This window comes from Myotis daubentonii, chromosome 1 (genome assembly GCF_963259705.1).
Source record: "Myotis daubentonii chromosome 1, mMyoDau2.1, whole genome shotgun sequence".
In the NCBI taxonomy this organism is placed as follows: Eukaryota; Metazoa; Chordata; class Mammalia; order Chiroptera; family Vespertilionidae; genus Myotis; species Myotis daubentonii.
In genome coordinates this window covers 233668540-233689481 of record NC_081840.1, presented here as the reverse complement: position 1 = coordinate 233689481, position 20942 = coordinate 233668540, and the positions used below count along the sequence as shown (strand labels likewise).

General features: G+C 62.8%; 1 protein-coding gene across 1 annotated transcript; it reads right to left on the bottom strand.

Moving 5' to 3' along the window:
- Positions 1-3187: 3187 nt before the first annotated feature.
- On the bottom strand, positions 3188-18551 carry RNF212 (ring finger protein 212). Its single transcript, XM_059682980.1, has 11 exons — positions 18443-18551; positions 17932-17993; positions 13379-13453; positions 11658-11714; positions 10594-10652; positions 8804-8856; positions 8631-8684; positions 7112-7155; positions 6415-6475; positions 4736-4808; positions 3188-3625 (listed from the first exon to the last, which is right to left on the bottom strand). Exons 1-11 carry the CDS (start codon positions 18549-18551, stop codon positions 3244-3246), a joined length of 1029 nt encoding a protein of 342 aa, XP_059538963.1. The 3' UTR covers positions 3188-3243.
- Positions 18552-20942: the final 2391 nt, after the last annotated feature.

Here is a 20942-nt window from a genome sequence, read left to right as displayed (position 1 = left end):
GCAAGCATGTGTGTGCATGTGTGCGTTTGCATGCGTGAGTGTGCAAACATGCGTGCGTGGCGGCCAGCTGTCAGCCGGGACGCAGGGCCTCAGCCCCCACCCCACTTGGCGTTTCTGTGGGTGAGGTCCCTTCCACGGGACGTGAAGACGAGGCCGACGGGTGAACCTGGGCAGACCCGGTGCCGGGGCTCAGGCAGCGGGCGCTCCCGCGTGCGGGCCACGTGCCCTCGCGGGGTGAGTGTGGGCCCCTCCTGACTTGCATGGATGGTGGCAGGGACCTCGAGGGCAGACCTGGTGGGTCACTCGGGGCACCAGGCTGCTGGTGTCTGCGAGCCCCCTCAGGAGGACCGGGTCTGAGGGCTTGGGCCCCCTGCTCCACCGCCAGAGTGTGGCTGCACGGCCCTGAGTGCGACAGAGAATCGGTGTGCAGCCCAGCACTGCCCACGAAGAATTTTAGGAATTTCCTCCCGGCCTGAAAGACACTCATTCACAGCCTCCCTCGAGTCACGGCGGAGGGTGAAAGGGCCTCTGTGATTGCACCGGAGAGGGCTGTGCTCCCGGGGGGGGGGGATGGGGAGGACGGGGGCTGTGGCCCAGGTGCTCCTGGGGGGCTCCGTGCCGGCTGCAGGACCCAGACATGCCGGCCGAGTGTCTCGGATCAGACCCGTCCTCGGGCAGCCCCCAGCCCCACTCTGCATCAGCCCTGGAACCCCATTATCCTGGGACCCCTGGACTCCCTACCTGCTCCAGACCCCTGATATCTGCTCATCTCCAGGCTGAGCCCCACTCCCAGGGCTCTGTGCCCTCACCTGGCCCCCTCCCGCCCCCCCCCCCCCCGGTTTTCCAGGGTCTGGGGCAGGCTTTGGGGTGCTGAGTCTGTCATTGTAGGTGCTGGGAGGGGGTGCGGCGATGTGCTCACTGAGGAGGGGGCACTAAGTAGGACTTGCTCACTCCCACTTGGGCCACGGGAGCCACGGGAGGAGCTCACAACCATGCTGGCAGATACTGGCTCACACGTGGGCCCGTTCTCATAAACCCAAGTGGCCCGACCACAACCGGGTCTGAAAGGTGAGACCTGGCCCGGAAGGTGCTGAGCTGCCAAAGAAGATGGTGTGGCCTGGGCGGGGCGCTGGATGGGGGTCCTGGGCGCGGGTGTTCCTGAGGGGGATGGCTGGTGGGAAGGCAGCAGGAGTCTCGGGGGGAGAGGGGGCTTTGGGAAGAGGAGCTGGGTCCTGGGTGGGGGCCCTGCCCCCAGGCTGGGCCGTCTCTGGGGCCTGAGGCGCTAGTGTGAGTGGACTGCCCCCCACTCGCTCGGCCCTGGGCTTGAAGGAAGAGGTGTCACCTTGTAATTAAAACAAGATGAGAAACCATGAAAACCAGGACAGGAGGTGCCGTCACCCACGCAGCAGGTGCTGGCGCACGGATCGGGTGTAGGACACGGACACACCAGTGGGCACATCTGGACAGTTGTCATACAGACCAGGACAGACGGTGCGGGGTGGTCTGTGGCCAGTGTCTCCCCACCTTGCACCCCGTGTCGGGGGTTCACCCCCTGAATGGACAGGCACAGTCCCGAGGCCCCTCCTGAGGCTCCGCCAGGTCACTCAGCGTGGCATTTCCTGGGCCACTGACACCCGTGCTGTTCCTGGGGCTGCGTGTCCACTGAGCCCACTCCACGTGGACATCCAGGCGCCCGGGGCGCCCACACAGCTGTAACAGCGGCGAAGGGGACGGGTCCGTCTGGCGGCCGTCTCTACTCGTGGGGCTGAACCTCCACGTTAAGCACGGCACCGTTCAGCGTTGGTTTCCTCCCGCTGCAGCTGGGCCAGCACCCCTGGTGCCCTGGGCGGGGCGGAGCCTCGCGGAGGTCCTGCAGGACCCAATTGAGACATGCCTGTGGCCACCAGGAAGGGGCCTGGGGTGCCGTGGCCCCACCAGCTCCCTCAGACTCCATGTTGCCATGTCCCACATGAACACGTTAACAGCATCACGAAGGAGCAGAGGCGGCTGGGGTGAGAGCCCCGTTTCCCCAGAGTGGGGTGCATCTCGCGCACCAGCCCGTTTCCCCAGAGTGGGGTGCATCTCTGCAAATAAGACGCTCACACGACGGGCGGTTCTGGGAGATACAACTAAGGCACGTGGGGAACTCAGGGGCACATTTTTTGTCCCCAGGCCCCTCTGCTGGCGGCTGGCGTGGTGGCGACCAGGGCCTCCCTGGAGCCGAGATCAGAAGCCCGCCGACTCGGCTGCGGGGAGGCCAGAGCCCAGGCGGGCCTTGGCAGCAGCTACACGGCTGTGTCAGACGCCGCCCCAGTTCTCGTGGGGGACACGTGGTGGGAGGCTGCAGAGGAGGAACAGAGGTCTGAGAAGGCTAGGGAGGGGCTGCCCTGCCTGTCCAGGCCCACTGTCCTTGGCCCTCACCCTCACCGTGGCCCTGGCACCGGCCGCTGAGTAGGACGAGGGTAGCCCAGCTGGCGTGAGGCTGGGCGGGCACCCTCGCCCTGTGAACCCCGAGCCCGTGGGGAGGCTGTCACCCTCCCAGCAGGCATTCACAACACATGGACGTTCCTGGGACTGGAACCCACTTGGAACACGTGCCCCCTGAAGTCACTGGGTGGCGGGTGTCCCCCGCACTGTGTACTCGCTGCCGGGACAGCCATCCGTGCCGTGCGCCAAGGCTCCCGCTGCTGAGGGCTCCCCGGGCCGTGTGACGGGGTGTCACCTGCGATCGAGTGCTACCTGACCGTGTGCCCCTCCTCCGTGAGGCGCGGGTCCAGGTGACGCAGCGCACACGCAGAGCTGATGACGTAGAGGATTACAAGGAACCCACAAGCCTCTCTCGTCCCATGTGGCCCAGCCGTGGGCGAGAGGGAGCACGCTGTCCCCAGCTGAGCTTGAGCATCAGTCCCACCTGCCCGGTCGGGAACAGCGTCATGCTGTCACAGGCACACGTGACAGGACGTCACAGACGACAGGCACCAGGCACAGGGCTGGCCTGAGCTGCTGGTCAGGCCTGCGTGTGGGTCAGCGCAGGCTCTGGTGGGGCTCCTCAGACTGTGGCCCCGCTTCCCGGCTCTGCACTTAATCAGAAAGCCTCCCGGAGGTGCTGCTCGCGGCACCCATGGTATAGGAGCACCTGGCGCCAGGAAGGTAGTTTCAAGGCCCAGAAAACCAGAAAAACGCTTTATTTGATGGCATTGCCGGAGCGCTGCATTGAGGAGAAATGGACCATCCACCACTGCCTCAAGAGCGTGCGGTGAGCGCGGGGAGGGCGGCTGGAGTGCGGTGGGCACGGCAGGAGGTCACCTCCTGGGCGGGAAGCCCCCAAGGCTGGCAGACCCTGTGGAGCACAGCCCAGTGACACCGTGTGAGCGACACCAGCCCTGAGGCACCAAGGGGAAGCTCAGACACAACTCGGGAACACGCGCTGCCACACACGACACGCTGGTCACACGCTCTCCAAGGGAGGCTGCGGTCCTTGCCTGACTGCTGCCTCTGCAGGAGCCCGGAGATGCTGATGGGCGGCCTGGGTGCCGGGGCCGAGGCCCCTCCTCCCGCTCTGCCAGCCGCCTGGAGGCCGAGGTTTTGGGATGCCCCCAGGCTGGGCATCAGCACAGGTGGGATCCTAGGAGCAAGGTCACAAACAAAATCACCAGCGCTTCAAGTGACTTCGGCAACACGATGCTTTTTAGTTTTAAAGGCCACATGCTGATTAAAACACACGTTCCCAGTGCCCAGGAGGAGGTCGCGCACTGCACTTGGGCAATGGCACTGCGACAGCGGCACACGCAGCGCCCGGCAGGCAGCCTCTGATGTGTGGGGGCTGCCCCTTGCCAGGGCCGGGTGCCTGCTCTCAGCGGGTCCTCCCACTGCTGTCCTCTGTGCTGGTGCCCACAAAATCCAGGAGTCACAATCACAGGCACCTGCGGGAGGGCCAGTCCTCGGCAGTGGGCGGGGTGAGGGGCCGGGTCCCAGGCAGTGGGCGGGGTGAGGGGCTGGCACAGTCCTGCGTGGGAGCTGTGGTCAGGCAGTGGGTGGGGTTGCCTCATGCACCAGGGCCGTGGGCACAAGTGTGGCTCTGGCCTGGGGAGGATGCGAAGGCCACGGCTGGACAGTGGCAGGTGGCCAAGTGTGGACGTGGCCTTTGGCATGGGGAGCCATCAGGGGCTCTAGGAGGGGTGACGGGCCCCTGCCTGACCTCCAGGCCCAGGCAGAGCCTGTGCAGATGCGGGCCCACGTCTAAGGCAATGGACTGGGTCGTGGGTTATGGTCTGTTCAGGGGTCGGCAAATGGCAGCCCATGGGCCAAACCAGCTCCGGCTTCTGTCAGCAGCTGTTGGGGACACAGATGTGCCATCGGCTCCCGGCCTGCCTGTGAACCCTGAGACACGATGCTGCAGCCCCGCGGGCGCCCGGGAGTTGGAAGGGCCTGAGTTGCATTTTAACTTCAAAAAAGCAAACCATAAAGTGGTCTGCACAGCACGACCCAGAGCAAACAGCGAGGCCGCCTTCCTCACTCTCCCCGCCTTGACCGTCCCTGTCCTGCAGGAGCTGCCGGGACCCACCTGAGCACCCAGGACCCACCCGAGTGCCCGGGACCCACCTGAGCGCCCGGGACCCACCCGAGTGCCCGGGACCCACCTGAGCACCCAGGACCCACCCGAGTGCCCGGGACCCACCTGAGCGCCCGGGACCCAGCCGAGCACCTGGGACCCACCTGAGTGTCCGGGACCCACCTGAGCGTCTGGAACCCGCTGGTGCGACCTGGCGTCAGGCTGAGCTGCTGAGGGCCTAGGCGGGAGACGCTGCCTGTGGAGGGTGGGGTGGGGGAGCGGCAGGGGGATGGGTGAACACAGCGCTGCTTCAGGAAGACACACCTACTGTCCCACCCATGCCCCCCACTGCGCCCGGCACACCCCTTCCCACTCAGCCGTCACCCCCTGTGCACCGAGAGCATTGCCACCACCCTCCTGAGCAGCCGCGTGAAGGCCACAGGCCTGCTCCGGACGGGCTGCGGGCTGCGGGCTGGCCTCTGCCTGTGACGCCGGGGCCCGAGGCGCTCAGCACTCGCCCCCACACTCACTCCTGTCACTGCTCCCAGAAGCTCTGGGCTCTGAGGAGAGGGTGGGTCGGCGGAGCCGACCAGGGCCGAGGTGCCATCTCCCCTGAGCCCGCATGTCTAGGCTGGTGAGACGCATTTTGGAGGCAAAGGCCCGCTGTGTGTTCAGTGAGACCAGAGGGCACGCGCGGAAGTGCTGGTGAACACTGAGCTCCGGGCTGCCCTGCCGTGGAGAACGGCCACGGACAAAAGGCAGAGTGAGAAGGAAGAGAGCGGGCAGGGGAGGCTGCCTGTGTCCTTTCACAACTGCAGAGCCCGTCCGAGGTGGGACAGCACTAAGTGGCCTGGGCTGCGTGGACCGTAGGGGATGCTGCCCTAGTGGCTTGCAGACCCCACAGAACAGCTGAGAACCAGCGAAGCAAACCGTCCCAGGAGGTTCTGTTAATCCCGTTTTTATTTTCTGTATTTTCAGATGGTTGGACTCCCCGGGGCCTTGCGAATCCCAGACACACTGCCCCTCACTGGGCAGGCTAAATCGCATGGGTCAGAGGTTTGCCTGTGCTCGGGCCACCTCCTCCATCTGGCAACCCGCTCTGCCCTAATCCCTGAGGTAGGGCTGACCCGAGGGGTAGCCCCTGCACCCCCACACTGCCTGCCAGGGCCAAACCTGGTTGGCTGGCCCTGTGGAACCTGCCTGCCCGCTGGCCCGCATGGGGGTCGTCTCCTGATCTGCCGGCCTCCCCAGCCGACTGCACAAGTCCCGGTTTCACGCTCAGGCAGAATGGCACTTCTCAGTAATGGGGTCCGGCAAGCACCTCTTATTCACGCTCACAGGGATCCATGGGGTGACCGTGGTCAACAGCGATGAGGAACTCGAGGCCTCGACAGGCCAACAACTGTCTGGGTCCCGAGAGCAGGGCTCTGAGGCCAGGTGGGCCCAGGCCCTCTGGTTGCCCCGACGTCGGGCTCTCCATCAGGGCTCTGCGGGTTCAGGCTGAGCCATGGGCGCAGGGTCTGCTGGGGGTGCACGGAGGCGAAACCTCTTGAGCAGGATGCCTTGGGGCCTCAGCCCAGCAGAGCCTGGCCAGAGTGCTGCCGCCCCAGGGCCCCCCTAGCCTCGGGCTGAGGTTTCCTCGCAGGAAGCAAGGCTATTTGATGCGACATAGACAGACCTGCCTTGAAACACCTGGCATCTAGGGAGGGTCAGCACTGGGAGCGTGGGAGCCTCGTCTCCCTGCGCCACCAGGCGAGGCTGAGTCCCGGCTGAGCAGGCGCCTGGGATGCTGTGAAGCGGGGGGAGGGGAGATGGCTGAAGGCGGGCACATCCCTCAAGGTCCGGGTGAGGGAGGGACTCACCCATGCGTCCGTCCTGGGGAGGACTGATCAGGGAGACTCTGGTGGGGCCGGCTGGCTCGGGCTAAGGACGGGAAAAGGGAACAGTGGGTAACATCGCTGTTTTCATGGGTAATGAGAGCCCCTCCGCCCTGAGAACACAGCCCCTCGCCAGCCTGCCGTGCCCGGTCTGCTGGGATGTAGCCCCATGAGACAGGGTGTCCCACTGGCCCCCACAGCAGTGAGTGGACAAGGAATTCGCTAGGTGCTTCTAAGAATTTTGGAACAGAGAAAAAGCAGACAGTTTTAGCTGACACTAGACATTTTAAAATCCTGAGTAAATCCTCGTTTTCGGTGCAAAACCGTCACCTGGAAACCCAGTGTTGATGACAGGGCCTGGTACTGCCCTGGCAGGGCCCGCATGCTGGGCTGGCTCCCAGCCAGGCACACGCCAGTGTCACCCATGTTTCTCTCCTGGTGAAGCTGACCCACCACCTCACCAACAGGTTGTCAGGGGATCCTGGATTCACTCATCCCCGTTCCCACCACTTGCCCAGGTGGAGGCGGAGCATGGCGGCAGCCCACCACATGTCCCATGCCAGCGTGGCCCTGCCTCCTGCAGCGGCATGGTCAGGAAGGAGCGGCCACGGTCGTTAGCGCTGAGAAGCAGGAGGCCCTGAACATGCAGGAAACACGACACACAGGGGAACAGACTACTCACCCTTCTCAGGGGGGAGGGCGTGAGGTCGACCTCCATGGGCTCCACTCTGTAAACCGACAGCCAGACAGTCACTGGCCTGAGACGGAGCGACTGACACGCGCACGATGGGCCAGGACGTCCGTCGCCGTCCTCCTTGCTCACACTGGGCCCCATCAGTCGCCTCCCTCTTAGCTCCTGTCTGCCACTTGTCTGTCAGACCAAACCCAGCCCCACACACGGAGGGAGGGCTGCCGAGCTCTGGGGGGGCCCTGTGTGGCCGGCCTAGGGCATCGCAAATGCAGGTGGCCTCCTCCGGCTGTGTGTGCTCCCCCAGGTCCTGCCAGTCGCCCTGGGGTTGCAGCATCTCATTTGCTTTAGGTGCCACTCGCTGCTGGGCTCACTGCACACAATCAGTGCTCGTAGGGCAGGCTCCTTCACTTACTGCTCCAGGCTGACAGAAGCATCACCTGGGCTTCCCCACAGGAGGAGAGGGCAGGGAGGGAGGGAGGGGGAGGGGCAGGGAGGGAAAGAGAGAAGGAGGGAGGGAGGGAGGGAGAGGGAGGAGCAGGGAGGGAGGGAGGGAGGGAGGGAGGGAGGGAGGGAGGGGCAGGGAGGGAGGGAGGGAGGGAGAGAGGGAGGAGCAGGGAGGGAGGGAGGGAGGGAGGGGGAGGGAGGGAGGGAGGGGGAGGAGCAGGGAGGGAGGGAGGGGGAGGGGCAGGGAGGGAGGGAGGGGGAGGAGCAGGGAGGGAGGGAGGGAGGGAGGGAGGGAGGGAGGGAGGGGCAGGGAGGGAGGGAGGGAGGGAGGGAGGGGGAGGGGCAGGGAGGGAGGGAGGGAGGGAGGGAGGGGGAGGGGCAGGGAGGGAGGGAGGGAGGGAGGGAGGGGAGGGGCAGGGAGGGAGGGAGGGAGGGAGGGAGAGAGGGAGGAGCAGGGAGGGAGGGAGGGAGGGAGGGGGAGGGAGGGAGAGGGAGGGGGAAAGGGAAGGAGGGAGGACGAGAAGGAGGGAACCAATCGCTGAGTCACTTTCTGGCTGCGCGCTCAGTGCCAGGCCCACTGCCCTTGGGACACAGGGACAGGCAGTGCGGGCGGATGCTGCCAGGGCCTCCGGTGCTGCGTATGGACCCAGCTCGCAGCATTTCAAGGAAAAACAGGTGGAGGAGGGATGCTCTCCAGGGACCGGCCGCCAGGGCTGGGTAGGGTCCCCAAGGGGTCACCACCTCTCGTCCTGTCCCCTGTGCCAGATTTGTTTCTGAGCTGTCCTGGGAGAGAGTCCCACCCGAGTCACATGACCACTCCTCCACCAGCCGCCAGGCCACAGGGACAGGACTGGGATGGGCCAGCCCCCAGGCCCTGGCGATGAGTAAGAGCTGCTGCCGGGTGAGCTCCCGGGGCCTGTGTTGGGCATCAGAACGTGGGAACCTGGAGGCGGGGAGGCTGGCAGGAGGGCGTGGGTGGCAAAGAAGGAGCTGCAGCTCCTGAGTGTGGCCCCCAGCCCCGCCCCAGCCCTGCCCCCTGGCCCCCGCTCCCCAGCCCTGCACACACACCTCTCGGAGGAGGCGGAGGAGCCGGGAGGCCGGAGCAGCTGTCCGCGGGGCTCTGCAGGAGGAGCTGTGACAAAACACCACAGGGTGAGGGCGCGCCTGCCCTCGGCTCTGCCTGCCCTGGGCTCTGCCCTGGCACGTCCTCGACTCGCCGCGCAGCAGGCCACCACTTACTTGAAACTGGACTTCTTAGCGCGCTGAAGGCTGTGTGTTGGGACGGTCTCATACTAAACAGATGGGGAGAGGGAATTATAACCCATAAGGACTTATTTCCAACCAGAGGGCAGGGCTGAGCCCCCCTTGGTCCCTCACCAGCCCCTCACCGGCCTAGCGCTCACTTTTACCCCAGAGGCCCTGAGGAGAGCGCCTGGCAGGAGGCCCTGAGGCTGGCCCATCAGCGCCTCTGCAGCGCTTCCCGCTTCCAACGACCCTAAAACTGGGCACGTGGGAGGCTGTCTCTCCAGACCACGTGGGACAGAAAGCAGGGCAGGGACGCCTGCCCCCAGGATGCCTGCGAGGGAGTGTGGACATGGGTGAGGGAGCCGGCAGGCGGGGTGTGTGGGCCCACTCTGCGGGAAAACCAGGCCACACTGGCGTGCACCGACCACGTCACCTGGAGGACCTGCTCGAGCGCGAGCCGAGGGGGAGGCAGGCCGGGCCTCTCGAGGGTTTCAGGGCAGGAAATAGACTGCCTGGCAGGCACAGAAATAAGCAAGGCCCGGTCACGGTGACAGAATGTTCTAGAGCAGCGGTTCTCAACCTGTGGGTCGCGACCCCTTTGGGGGTCGAACAACCCTTTCACAGGGGTCGCCTAAGACCATCGGAAAACACATATATAATTACATATTGTTTTTGTGATCAATCACTATGCTATAATTATGTTCAATTTGTAACCATGAAAATACATCCTGCATATCCGATATTTACATGACGATTCATAACAGTAGCAACGTTACAGTTAGGAAGCAACAACAGAAATAATGTTATGGTTGGGGGTCACCACAACATGAGGAACCGTATTAAAGGGTCGCGGCGTTAGGAAGGTTGAGAACCGCTGCTCTAGACGGCTGAACGGAGCAGTGAAATAAGCTCGAGGGAGAGGTGGGAGCAGAAGGACTGGGGCCTGAAGGACACTCGTAGGCGGCAGGGGCCCTCGCTAGGAGGGCCAGCCTGCGGGGGACTCGGCGGGCCATAGCTGGAACTTTCCAGAATGACGAGATGATTGAACAGAGAGAAAGCAGGTTATACAAAGGGCGACGAATAGAAGGGCCCTCTGCACCCAGGTCTCACTCGGAGCCGTGCCCCAGGGGGCCTGTCAGGCTCAGGCCACAGAGCCTCCCGTGCTGCTGCCCACAGGCCTCTGGCAGCATCTGTTCCCAGCAAGGGCTGGGTGCACCTCGGAAAGCAGCCTGTGATGGCGGCGGGTGGGCCGAGGCCGAGCGGGACCCGCGTGCCCAGCTCCTGCTGCAGCCCAGCCACAGTGCACCGGGCACCCGCACACACAGCCGGCCGACAGCAGCCCTCAGGACCCCGGCGCCCGGCCTTCACATGAACCTGTCTCACCACACTGGGCTTCTGAGTGCTCAGCCGCGCCCACAGCACTGCCTTCCCTGACCGTGTGGACCGTGCAGGGACGGCAGCCGTGCTCACCTCCCATGACCGCCATTCCTGGGAAAAGGCCCGGGCTGCGGCCGCCCCGGGAGGTGGAGGGGCGGCCCCTCTCCAGCTGGGCCGCTGGCTCTGCTCCCCAACCCCTCCCGTGGCCTGGGAGTCACAGGACAGGACGCCCCCTGGGAAACCACTCCTCTCCTCTCCTTCCCCAGACGGCCCAGCGCACCTCTGCCCTGACAGCTTCTGGGGAGTAGGGCCCCTTGTTAGGGCCGGGGCCTGGGAGGCAGCGAGCGGACGCCTGGCTGGGCTCAGGGGTGCGGGGTGCAGTGGGGGGGTGCGGGGTGCAGACCTACCTTTGCAGCTGCTCCACCCGCAGCATTGCCTTCCTGAGGGTCTCCTCCAGCCTGGCGATCTGCACACAACACAGTGACTCGGTGACCAGGCTGACGCCAAGCGACAGCGCACCGACACGCGGACCCTCCATTTTCACACCGGAGGCAGCACATGAGTCAGGAGGGAGCTGCCTGGGCCTGGGGCAGCGTGCAGGGGCAGACGGGGCTGTGGCCGGGTGCGGACACTACCCACAGGGGCCGGGGATGGGCGGCAACACGTCCCCTCTGGGCAGACCCACCGCAGGCCTGGCCTGGGGCAAGTACGGAGGGCAGACGGCAGGGGACACCAAGCACGCGGGGGCCAGGCCTCAGGGCGGCGACGCCTCACACCTTCCACAGAGAGGTCACGGCCACAGGATGGACACCAGGCAGCTTCCACACTCCTGGGGGTGGCCACAGGGTCTGTGGCTTCAAAGCCAAGCCCTCACCCTACTTACTCCCTAACCTGCGATGGTGTTTTTTTAAAACACAACGGGATGAATGACTAGAGAACTGTCTAAGCTGCTCTGAGGCCCAAGCATCACTCCCGGCCAGGTGAGGCGGCGGCCAGGTGAGGCGGCAGCCAGGTGAGGCGGCGGCCATGGGGTGTGTGCCGTGGCGTGGCCCCAGCACAGGAAGCTGACCTGGCCCCTTTGCCCTCTGCCGGCTGCTGCGCGCTCTCCTCTCTGCGCCTGCCGTCCCTGCCCCTCCAGGAGGCCTGACCCGGGCCAGCCCGAGCTGCCCTGGATGGAGCTTCCCTTGCTCTCAGCTCACCATCAGGGAGGAGGATGCTGTCGCTCCCGTGGAAGGACCAGTCCGAGCTCGTCGGAGTCGGTTTATGAAAAGTGCCGGTGAAGGGGGCACCACGGGCCAGAGTGGCCCCGAGATACAACTGGCCCAGTGACCTCTGGCCCTGAGCATCGCGGTGGCGGACGGGAACTGTGCAATGGGCTGAGGGTCCACGGGACGGATGCCCACCTCCCGGCCCTCCACCCTGAGATGTGGGGTCGGGTCACAGGGTCACATGAAGTTGAGATGGGGTTTACCTTTTCTCTGTAGAAGGCTAACAGCCTCTTTCTGTGTTTTTCTTGAAATTCTGAAATCTGGGGAGATGACACAGGTCAGCTGCTGCAGTGGCACATGGCCACGCTGTGCATTCCCCAGACACACCCTGCTGCCTGCCTGACCCGGGGCTGCCTGCGTCTTCGCGACCTTGGTCACCCCGCCGTGCACGCAGAACGCAGTGGGCACGCTCACACAGAGGAGCATGTCCCACTGAGGGCAGAGCACACAGGGCACCGTCTCTCTCTAGACACCTCCCCCCCCCACCGCCCCTGTGACTTGTGTGTGGAGAGGGCTAGGTGGGCGGGACAAGCCGCGCTCCCGAGAGCTGTGACAGGGGCTGGGTTCCCAGGGGCACTTCCGTTCAGGAGCCCCCTTGCACGCGGTCTGGAGTTGGCCCCCCGAGCTACGAGCCGCGCTGACCCAGGGAGGGAAGCACTGCTTCACGTCAGGGACGGTATCAGACAACGAGAAAGCCCTCCGGCTCCGGCACCTCGCGGGTGGAGCGGGTGATGGATGCAGGGCAGGTCCCAGGCTCACCTTAAAGTTACTGAGGACCCCTGAAAGCTCTGCTATGTGGGTTTTCCCTGTCGCTGTTTCCCCACTAGGAATTAATACTGAGGGAAACTTAAAGTATTCATTATGGTAAAATAACGGTAAGCCCAACATGCTGAGGTAGACAGCGAGCGAGGCACTGGGACAGGCGATGCCAGAGGCCTGGAGGGAGGCCACTGGGCAGCCAGCTGCCTCCACGCCTCTCTCCACCGGGGCGGGGCGTGGGGTCTGAGATGGAGGACAGGCACCCTGCCTCCTCCTGAGGCCGCCCCAGGCTCTGCGGGTCCCAGCACGACTGCTCTTGGCTCAGGGCCGCCTGTGGGTCTGAGCGCTATGGTGAGGACTCCCCCAGCTCACCAACACGGCAGCTTCAGGGTCCCGGGGACCTGGCCCAAGAGGCCCTCTAGGAATGTGCAACGAAATCAGCCCATGTCCCTGCTTGGCTGTTGCTTTGTGCCCATGCCATGTCCTGGGGCATCCAGGCCCCCGGGAAGCCTGCAGGGTGGAGGGGCACAGCCCTGACATCGCGGGCCCTGAGCCCGAGAGCAGCCTCCAGAGCAGGGCCGTCCTGGTGGCTGACATGTTTCCAAGAGAACAAGCCAACGGCCTAGAATGGCCAGGCCAGAGTGTGGTCCCTCAGCCTGCTGCTAGGCCTCTCCAGGGAGGGGCAGGTGGGAGGTGCCAACAGCGGGGGTGGGGGCAGCACTGTTATCAGAAGGGGGGCCGGATGGGCTGGCAGAGAGGGCTGCTCTCCGGACAGCTCCCTGGACAGCCTGGTGGACCAGGAGGTCAGACTGGCATCGGACCCAGGGAGGGCACCGACTCGCGACCTCAGAGCTGGGCAGGGGAGTGCGCCTGGAGCCAAGAGGGCTCAGGGTCAAACACTGCAGCCACGCCCCCTGACCCAGACGCCTGAGATCAGCTGGGCATCCCGACCACAGGACACGTCACCCCCACAGCAGCAGGGCAGGAACACGGAGCAGAGCGAATGGCATCCCTGCAGAGAAGACGGCACAGGGGCAGGGAGCACCCCCGGCCCCCCGCCCCGAGCCCCTGGGGTCTGCTCTCCAGGGCGAGATCATCGGCCCTGGGTCGTCAGGAAGCGGGTTCCCACGGCGAGCTCGCGTGCCCCAGGAGAAGGCCCACGCACCTGGGAGGTCTCCTTGGAGTACTTCCTGCACAGGCCATCTATGCCCATGAAGAGCGCCTGGACCCCTGGGTCCGTCTGGAAGAGAAAGACACCATCTCCGCTCGCTGCCTGGCACACGCTCAGGGCGTGATGCAGAGGCAACCTGGAGACCCAGATGACCCTCGGGACCCGCAGGACCAGCGTGTCCCTCGCTGTCGCCAGCAGGCACGGGCACCCACCTCCTGGCTGCCCGGGGCTGTGGGGTGAGGGCAGCGTGCCTGGCAGCTGGTGGCACCCTCTGGGCCACAGGCCCCTGTCAGGAGGAACCCAGGCCTCGAAGGGTAAAGGGCCGAAGGGGAAGCCGAGCTCAGAGGAAACACTACGTCAGGGAGGGAGTGCTGGTGAGCCTCCCATCGGTCAGTCCTTTAAGAAGCAAACATGAAGAACTCAAGGAAAAGTGGGTTCAGAAGTGATGCTGCCCACTCCACAGAGTCATGCCTGCCTCCTCCTCGCCCCCTCCTCCCCGGCACCCACAGCCTGGCACCCACAGCGGGCCGACAGTGACAGCCATCCGAGGGCATAGGCGTGGGAGGACGCCCTGAGCTGGGACAGACGGGGACAAACACAGCCACCGGGTAAGGACAGCAGACCCAGAAGATACAGGCGAGCGGTCCCTCGGTAGCCTGGTCCTGGCTTCGGAACCGTCAGCATGGCACGGGCATCAGAACGGAATCTGAGTCCCTCCACTGACACTCCCTGTGCTCCCCAGGTCCCACCAAAATGAGGTAAAACTAAGCGCAGGGAGGACACCTGATAGGCGGCAGAAGCTAGAAGATGTCCTTGGAAGGCAGTGCCTGGCCCGAGCCGCCCCAGACCTTGGAGGGAGAGGCCACACAGGGTGTCTGGACAGCTGGGTCCCTGGACTCGACCCCTGCAAGTCACAGGCAGGTGGGCCACAGGCGGGGCAGGGGCTCCAGGTGCCCACAAGCCCTGCTCGGCACCAACTCAACCTGCCACCCTGGCCTCGCCCCACCCCTCAGGGCCTGGTCCCGGGCCACAGAAGCAGAAGCATGCCTTCCCACAGCCTGGCACCCACAGCACCCATAGCCACAGGAAACAGGGAGCGTCCAACAGAGCGTGGTGGCCTGTGCTCAGGAGTGGAGAGCAAGTGACACACAGGTTATCACACAGGGAAGACACCTGTGGACAGGCAGGTGTGGCTTCACTCTACGTGGACAGGGACCCGCGTGGACAGGCAGGTGTGGCTTCACTCTATGTGGACAGGGACCCGTGTGGACAGGCGGGTGTGGCTTCACTGTGTGGACAGGGACCCGTGTGGGCAGGCAGGTGTGGCTTCCCTGTGTGGACAGGAGCCTGAGTGGGACCGGGTGTAGGGAGCAGAGGGTGAGGCCTCCACTCTGATAACAGCCTCTGCACAGGCTTTGGGGTCTCCCTGAAGCTCAGCCGGATACCACAGGACAGCCAGACCGTGAAAAGCCACAGCGAACGGAGCCACGTGATCCAAGACACAGGAAGCATTCATGTCCAGGAAAGCAGCCTAACGAGCGCAATATGCATCACAATGCAGGCAGCTCGAGTCCCTCTGGAGAGCTGTCACCACAGGCCTCAATGCAGGACCTGACAAAGGAATTCCCGGGGGGTGGAAAGTGACCTTCGGGGCGTCAGGGAGGCTGGGAACGGTGAGCGGTGAGCGGGAGGAAGTGGGACTGTGGGAACCTGGGCGGCGGTGGGATCCGGGCAGCGATGTCTGTGGGCTTACGTCTCTGGGAGAGAATAAGGTGCACGCCTCGGGCAGCACTAGGAATCGGAGGGAAGGAGGAAGCAGAGTCAAAGCGTCCAGGCCCCGCCCAGGGAGGATGGGAGCCTGTCCGACTTTAAGGGCAACCGCACAGGGTGTCCCGGACCAGTGCGAGTCACTCTCAGATCGGGCAGAATTCGCTGAGCTATGCACTTTTAATTTGTGCACTTTCGGCATTATACGTCAATGAAAGTTGGTAGAAATGATAACTAAAATCCCCAAATATTTCTAAATTAACCACATACACATGGGTCGCAGGAATAATTGAGAAGAGACTTGAATTGTTCTGCTCAGGCAAGGATGAGCACAGAGGGGGTGCGGCCTGGGATGTAAACAGGAGGAAGACAAGGTGGGGAGCTGACGTGAGCTTCCATCTTAAAGAGCAAACGAAAGCAAAGAGGAAAGAGGAGACAAAATGGCAAGGAGAACTCACCAGAGAACAGGTGTACAATAAAGAAACACAAGCAAGGATTAGTTCTTTGAAAATACGAATAAAGGTCAATAAACACTGACAAGACTGTTCAAGAAAAGGAGAGAAGGCACAATAACCACCATTAAAGTGAAGAGACGTGCATCACCACAGGCCTTCCGGACGCTGAGAGCACCCAGGACTGCACACGTGCTGGTGACAGGACACCTGACCTCGAGGAAAGGGCACCCCCTCCTGTGAATACAGCTCCCTTAGGTTGACCTGACGGAGGTAGGCACTGAGTGTCTAACACAGAAACTAAGTCCCTGGTTGAAACCTCCTCACCAAATCCCTTCCAGGTTCAGACAACTTCACCTGTGAATCCCACCACATTTTACGAGGAGAGGATGGGAGGCCCCAGCTGCTTTCACGGCCCCTCCCCCTGCCCATGCACCGAGGCCTGAGAAGGGCCGGGGAGAGAGACCACACGCAGCTCCCACGTGGACCCAGGTGCACGGCGTCTAGCTCATCTAGACACACGCACTAGGCTGCCTCGCACCAGGTCGGATCTGTTCCTGGGAGCTAGTGTGGATTTAAAGCTCTAAAAATAAATGCAACTCACCACATTGACAGAATAAAGTAGAAAAAACCATGATAAGCTTAACAGTGACAGAAAAGCCATTGGGTAAAGTTCAACACCATTCATGATAAAAAGCCACACCGCACACAGTACTTCACGGAAACACTGCCACGACCCTGAAATCAGGGGAGACAAACCCTCCACGAGAGATGGCCCCTGCCGTCATATCCACACGGTACGGAGTGCAGGCCGAGGCGGGGAGAGAAACACAGAAGGCACGAAACAAACAGATGGCGCGACTGTGGAGCCTGGAAACACCCACAGCTGAGCCAACAGTTACCAGGTGAACTTAGCAAGGCCAGAGGTGTAAGCTCATAGACAAGAATCCATCATGCTTGACTGGTGTGCTCAGTGGTTGAGCATTAACACAAGAACCAGGAGGTCACTAGTTCGAGTCCGCGATTCCCCGTCAGGGCACACGCTTGGGTTTCGGGCTCAGTCCCCAGAAGGGGGCGTGTAGGAGGCAGCTTATCGATGTTTCTCTCCCATTTATGTTTATCTCTCTCCCTTCCTCTCTCTCTCTCTCTATAAAAAAAGAAAAAAAAAGAAAATCAATAAAAACATTTAAAAGGCTACGCAGTCACCTTTAAAGAGTGTGGGAGTGCCCAAAATATGTCACTTGAGAAAACACCATTTCTGTAAGAATAAATCCGAGTAGCACCCACAGACCAGGCGCTCCACTCCTGGCTGCTGTCTTTGGGCAACAGTATCTGAGGGCTTCCACCTCCTCCACTACGATCTTTTGTATCATTTGCATAACATGTAACTTTGTTTTACATTTGTAATCAGAAAAAAAGCAATTGTTATAGATTAAAACATCAGATCAAATACACATCTTGGAGCTTAGGTGTAAAGAGGACAATTATTTGTAACGAAATTTAAAGCAAACAAGCTAAATTCATGTATTTTACAGAGAACAAAAGGCATTATTTTAAGCCTACTGCAACAGCAATTTAATACCTACTTTCCTCCAATCCTCCTGAGTAGATATGACAGCTGTGAAAAACCAAACCCTACCACCTTCTTTTTGTTGTTACCCCTCACCCGAGGTACCTTTTCTATTGACTTTTAGAGAGAGCGGAAGGGGGGGGGGAGAGAGAGAGAGCGATTGGTTGCCTCCGGCACATGTCCCGACCCGGGCCGGGAATCGAACCTGCAACCCAGACATGTGCCCTTGACTGGGACTTGAACCTACAACCCTCTGGTGTGTGGGCTGACACTCTAAGCCAGTGGTTCTCAACTTGGCTGCACATGAGAGTCACCTGGGAGTCTTTTTAAAATCCCGATTTCTGGGCCTCGTCCTCCGGAAGTTCTGTTTCTTTGTTTTGGGGTGGGGGCCCCAACCTGAGTAACAAAGAAACAGAACTTCCGGAGGAGGAGGCGCGGAAGTCAGGATTTTAAAAAGACTCCCAGGTGACGCCCAGGTGCAGCCAAGTTGAGAACCCCTGCCCTCAGCACGGGGCGCGGCCGGCATGCACTGAGGGAGCCTCCGCCGCACATCTCCATTCCCAGGCGCCCCGCAGGCGCCCGCAGCCCGGAAGGCTGCAGGAGGTCCCGGCCGGACCCTGGCGTGCTCCGGGACTCCGGGAGGCCTGCTCGGCCAGACAGGCACGAGAGCTCAGACACCTCGAGCGCCTGCAGGCGGAGCCTCACCTGCGAGGGAACGCGGCGATCCGTGTCAGACACGGCGACGGGCTTCCACTTACGTGTTTTGAGAGGAAGACTGTTCGGCAGGGCACTTTGCAGATGAGGCACTCGCCCTCCTTACCTGCGAGAGAAGAGCGAAGGCGGTGCTACCGGGGCGGCGGGGCGAGCACAGCTTTCGGGGTAACGCTGCTCCAAGCACACGGCCCGCCTCCATTTCCTCACCTTCACACGGTGGGGCTGAAAGGGTTTCCACAGCCAACAGTCCTCCTCCTTCCCGTTTCCCAAAGACACCCCCAGACAGCGCCCCTAAAGGGACCCGCTGCTCCCCCGGCCTCTGCCCCAGGTCCGGCGCCCCCGGCGCCCACTCCCCGCTCCGGGCAGGACCCAGCCCTTTCCCTGCACAGCGGCTGGAGCGCGTCCCGGCATCGGTGTCCTGGGGTCCCGGCCCCGCCCCCATCCCCCCGCCCCGCCCCCAGGCCATCCCCTCCCCCTCCCCCTCCCCGCCCCTCCCCCCTCCCCCGCCCCGCCCCCAGGCCCATCCTCCCCCCTCCCCCCCTCGGCTGCGCCCACCTCTTCTCAGGCAGCCGTCGCAGTACACGTGGCCGCAGCTGGTGAGGCTGAAGTGCGAGGCGCGGCCGGGCGGCTGGAAGCAGCCGTTACAGAACACCCAGCCGGCCATGCACCCGCGAGGCGCCGAGGCCCAGGGCTGCCCGGAAGTGCGCCTGCGGCCGCAGCCCCGCGCCTGCGCAGACGGAGCGCACCCCGCGCACGCGCACCAGCGCCCGGCGCTCCCGCCAAAACCCAGAGCGAAGCCGGCCTGACAGGCGCGCGACGGCAGCGTGAGGCGCCGTCTGCCCGCTCCGGCCGCACTTCCGAGGGCGCAACCAGCTCGGAGGACTGGCGCCTCCTCGCGCCGCTGCCGCCCCGGGACGTCCGCGGGCAGCGGGTCGCAGGCCCGGCCACAGCAAAGTCGTCGTCAGCACGGCCGCAGGGTCAGGTGAGGCTGCGACTGCGACTGCGGGACACGGCGCGGCCCGGCGGCGGGGGACCAGGGGCCCGCATCTGCCGTCTCTCCGTCAGTGTGGGTGCAGGGCGGGCGCACGGGGTGTCCGGAGGCTCGGGAAGTGTGCTGGGGACGGGGCCTGAGGCTGGTGCGCCGCGGGCCGCCTACTCTCGCGCACCTGGGGCCGGGCCGGGCCGGGCTGCTCCGCGTGCGGCGGGAACGGGAAGCAGGTGCGAGCCGCGCCTGGCCTGCGGGCCCGGGCTGGTCATCCGTCGGGAGGGCCCGGGCCGCGGCTGCTGTGAGGAAGGTGGTGCCTCCTGGGGAGTCCGGAGAAGCGGGGGTTCAGGCTGACTCTGCGCCCAGCGTGGGCCGGTCCTACTGGGGCTCTGACCCCTGGGACGTGGCTGTGACCCCTGGGACGTGGCTGTGACCCCTGAGACGTGGCTGTGACCCCTGGGACAGGGCTGTGACCCCTGAGACGTGGCTGTGACCCCTGGGACGTTGCTGTGACCCCTGAGACGTGGCTGTGACCCCAGGGACGTGGCTGTGACCCCTGAGATGTGGCTGTGACCCCTGAGACGTGGCTGTGACCCCTGGGACAGGGCTGTGACCCCTGAGACGTGGCTGTGACCCCTGGGACGTGGCTGTGACCCCTGAGACGTGGCTGTGACCCCTGGGACGTGGCTGTGACCCCTGAGACGTGGCTGTGACCCCAGGGACGTGGCTGTGACCCCTGAGATGTGGCTGTGACCCCTGAGACGTGGCTGTGACCCCTGGGACAGGGCTGTGACCCCTGAGACGTGGCTGTGACCCCTGGGATGTTGCTGTGACCCCAGGGACGTGGCTGTGACCCCTGGGACGTGGCTGTGACCCCTGGGACGTTGCTGTGACCCCTGAGATGTGGCTGTGACCCCAGGGACGTGGCTGTGACCCCTGAGATGTGGCTGTGACCCCTGAGACGTGGCTGTGACCCCTGGGACGGGCTGTGACCTGAGATGTGCCTGGTCCAAGCTGCGGTGTGTGCCTAGTGCAAACTAATAGAAAATAATACCCACGTCCCTAAGACCCATGGGAAAAGGAGTGCAGTAACCATTGTGCTGATTCCGTAAGTGGTAACATTAAAAAGCACTGTTTGTATGGGTTCAGAGAGAGGAGGGGAGAGGGAGAGACAGAGGGAGAAACGTGGATGAGACAGAAACAGCGACGCTGATGGGGGTGGAGCGCAACCCAGGCAGCTGCCCGGTTGGCGAATCCAAGACCTGGTGGTGCAGGGTCTGTGCTCGACCGCGTAGCCGCACCCACCGGCAGTGGTAACATTTTAAAATATATATATTTTTATTGACTTCAGAGAGGAAGGAAGAGGGAGAGAGAGAGACATCGATGATGAGAGAGATTCACTAGTTTGCTGCCCCGGCTCACCCCACACGGGGTCGAGCCCAACCCGGCATGTGTGCCGACTGGGACTTGAACCTGGGACCTCTTGCTCCATGGGACGATGCTCAACCCACTGAGCCACCACAGCCGGCCCGTTTTTGATGCAATGGGTCACATAGGTGTCTCTACGGTTGATTTTGCTGGTTTTTAAAACCTTCGTTGTGTGGCAGGCAGAAAACTTAAATGTTGCCTGTGTCCTGAGACTTTATTTCTGTTGGGCAGTGCTGGCACATACCAAGTTTGAAATAAGAACTGATGATGCGCTTACCTACCTCACCCAGGAGCTACGTTGTCAAAGCAACCTTTTATCCGTGCTAGAATTCTGTAACTTCAACCTCTGGTGTCTGGAGTCATGAAAGTACAGTAATCCCCACTTAACGTCGTCGACAGGTTCTTCGAACTTGTCACTTTAAACCAAATGACATATAATGAAACCAGTTTCACCCTAGGGTCTAGGCCAGTGATGGCGAACCTATGACACGCGTGTCGGAGGTGACACGCGAACTCATTTTTTTGGTTGATTTTTCTTTGTTAAATGGCATTTAAATATATAAAATAAATATCAGAAATATAAGTCTTTGTTTTACTATGGTTGCAGATATCAGAAAATTTCTATATGTGACTCGGCGCCAA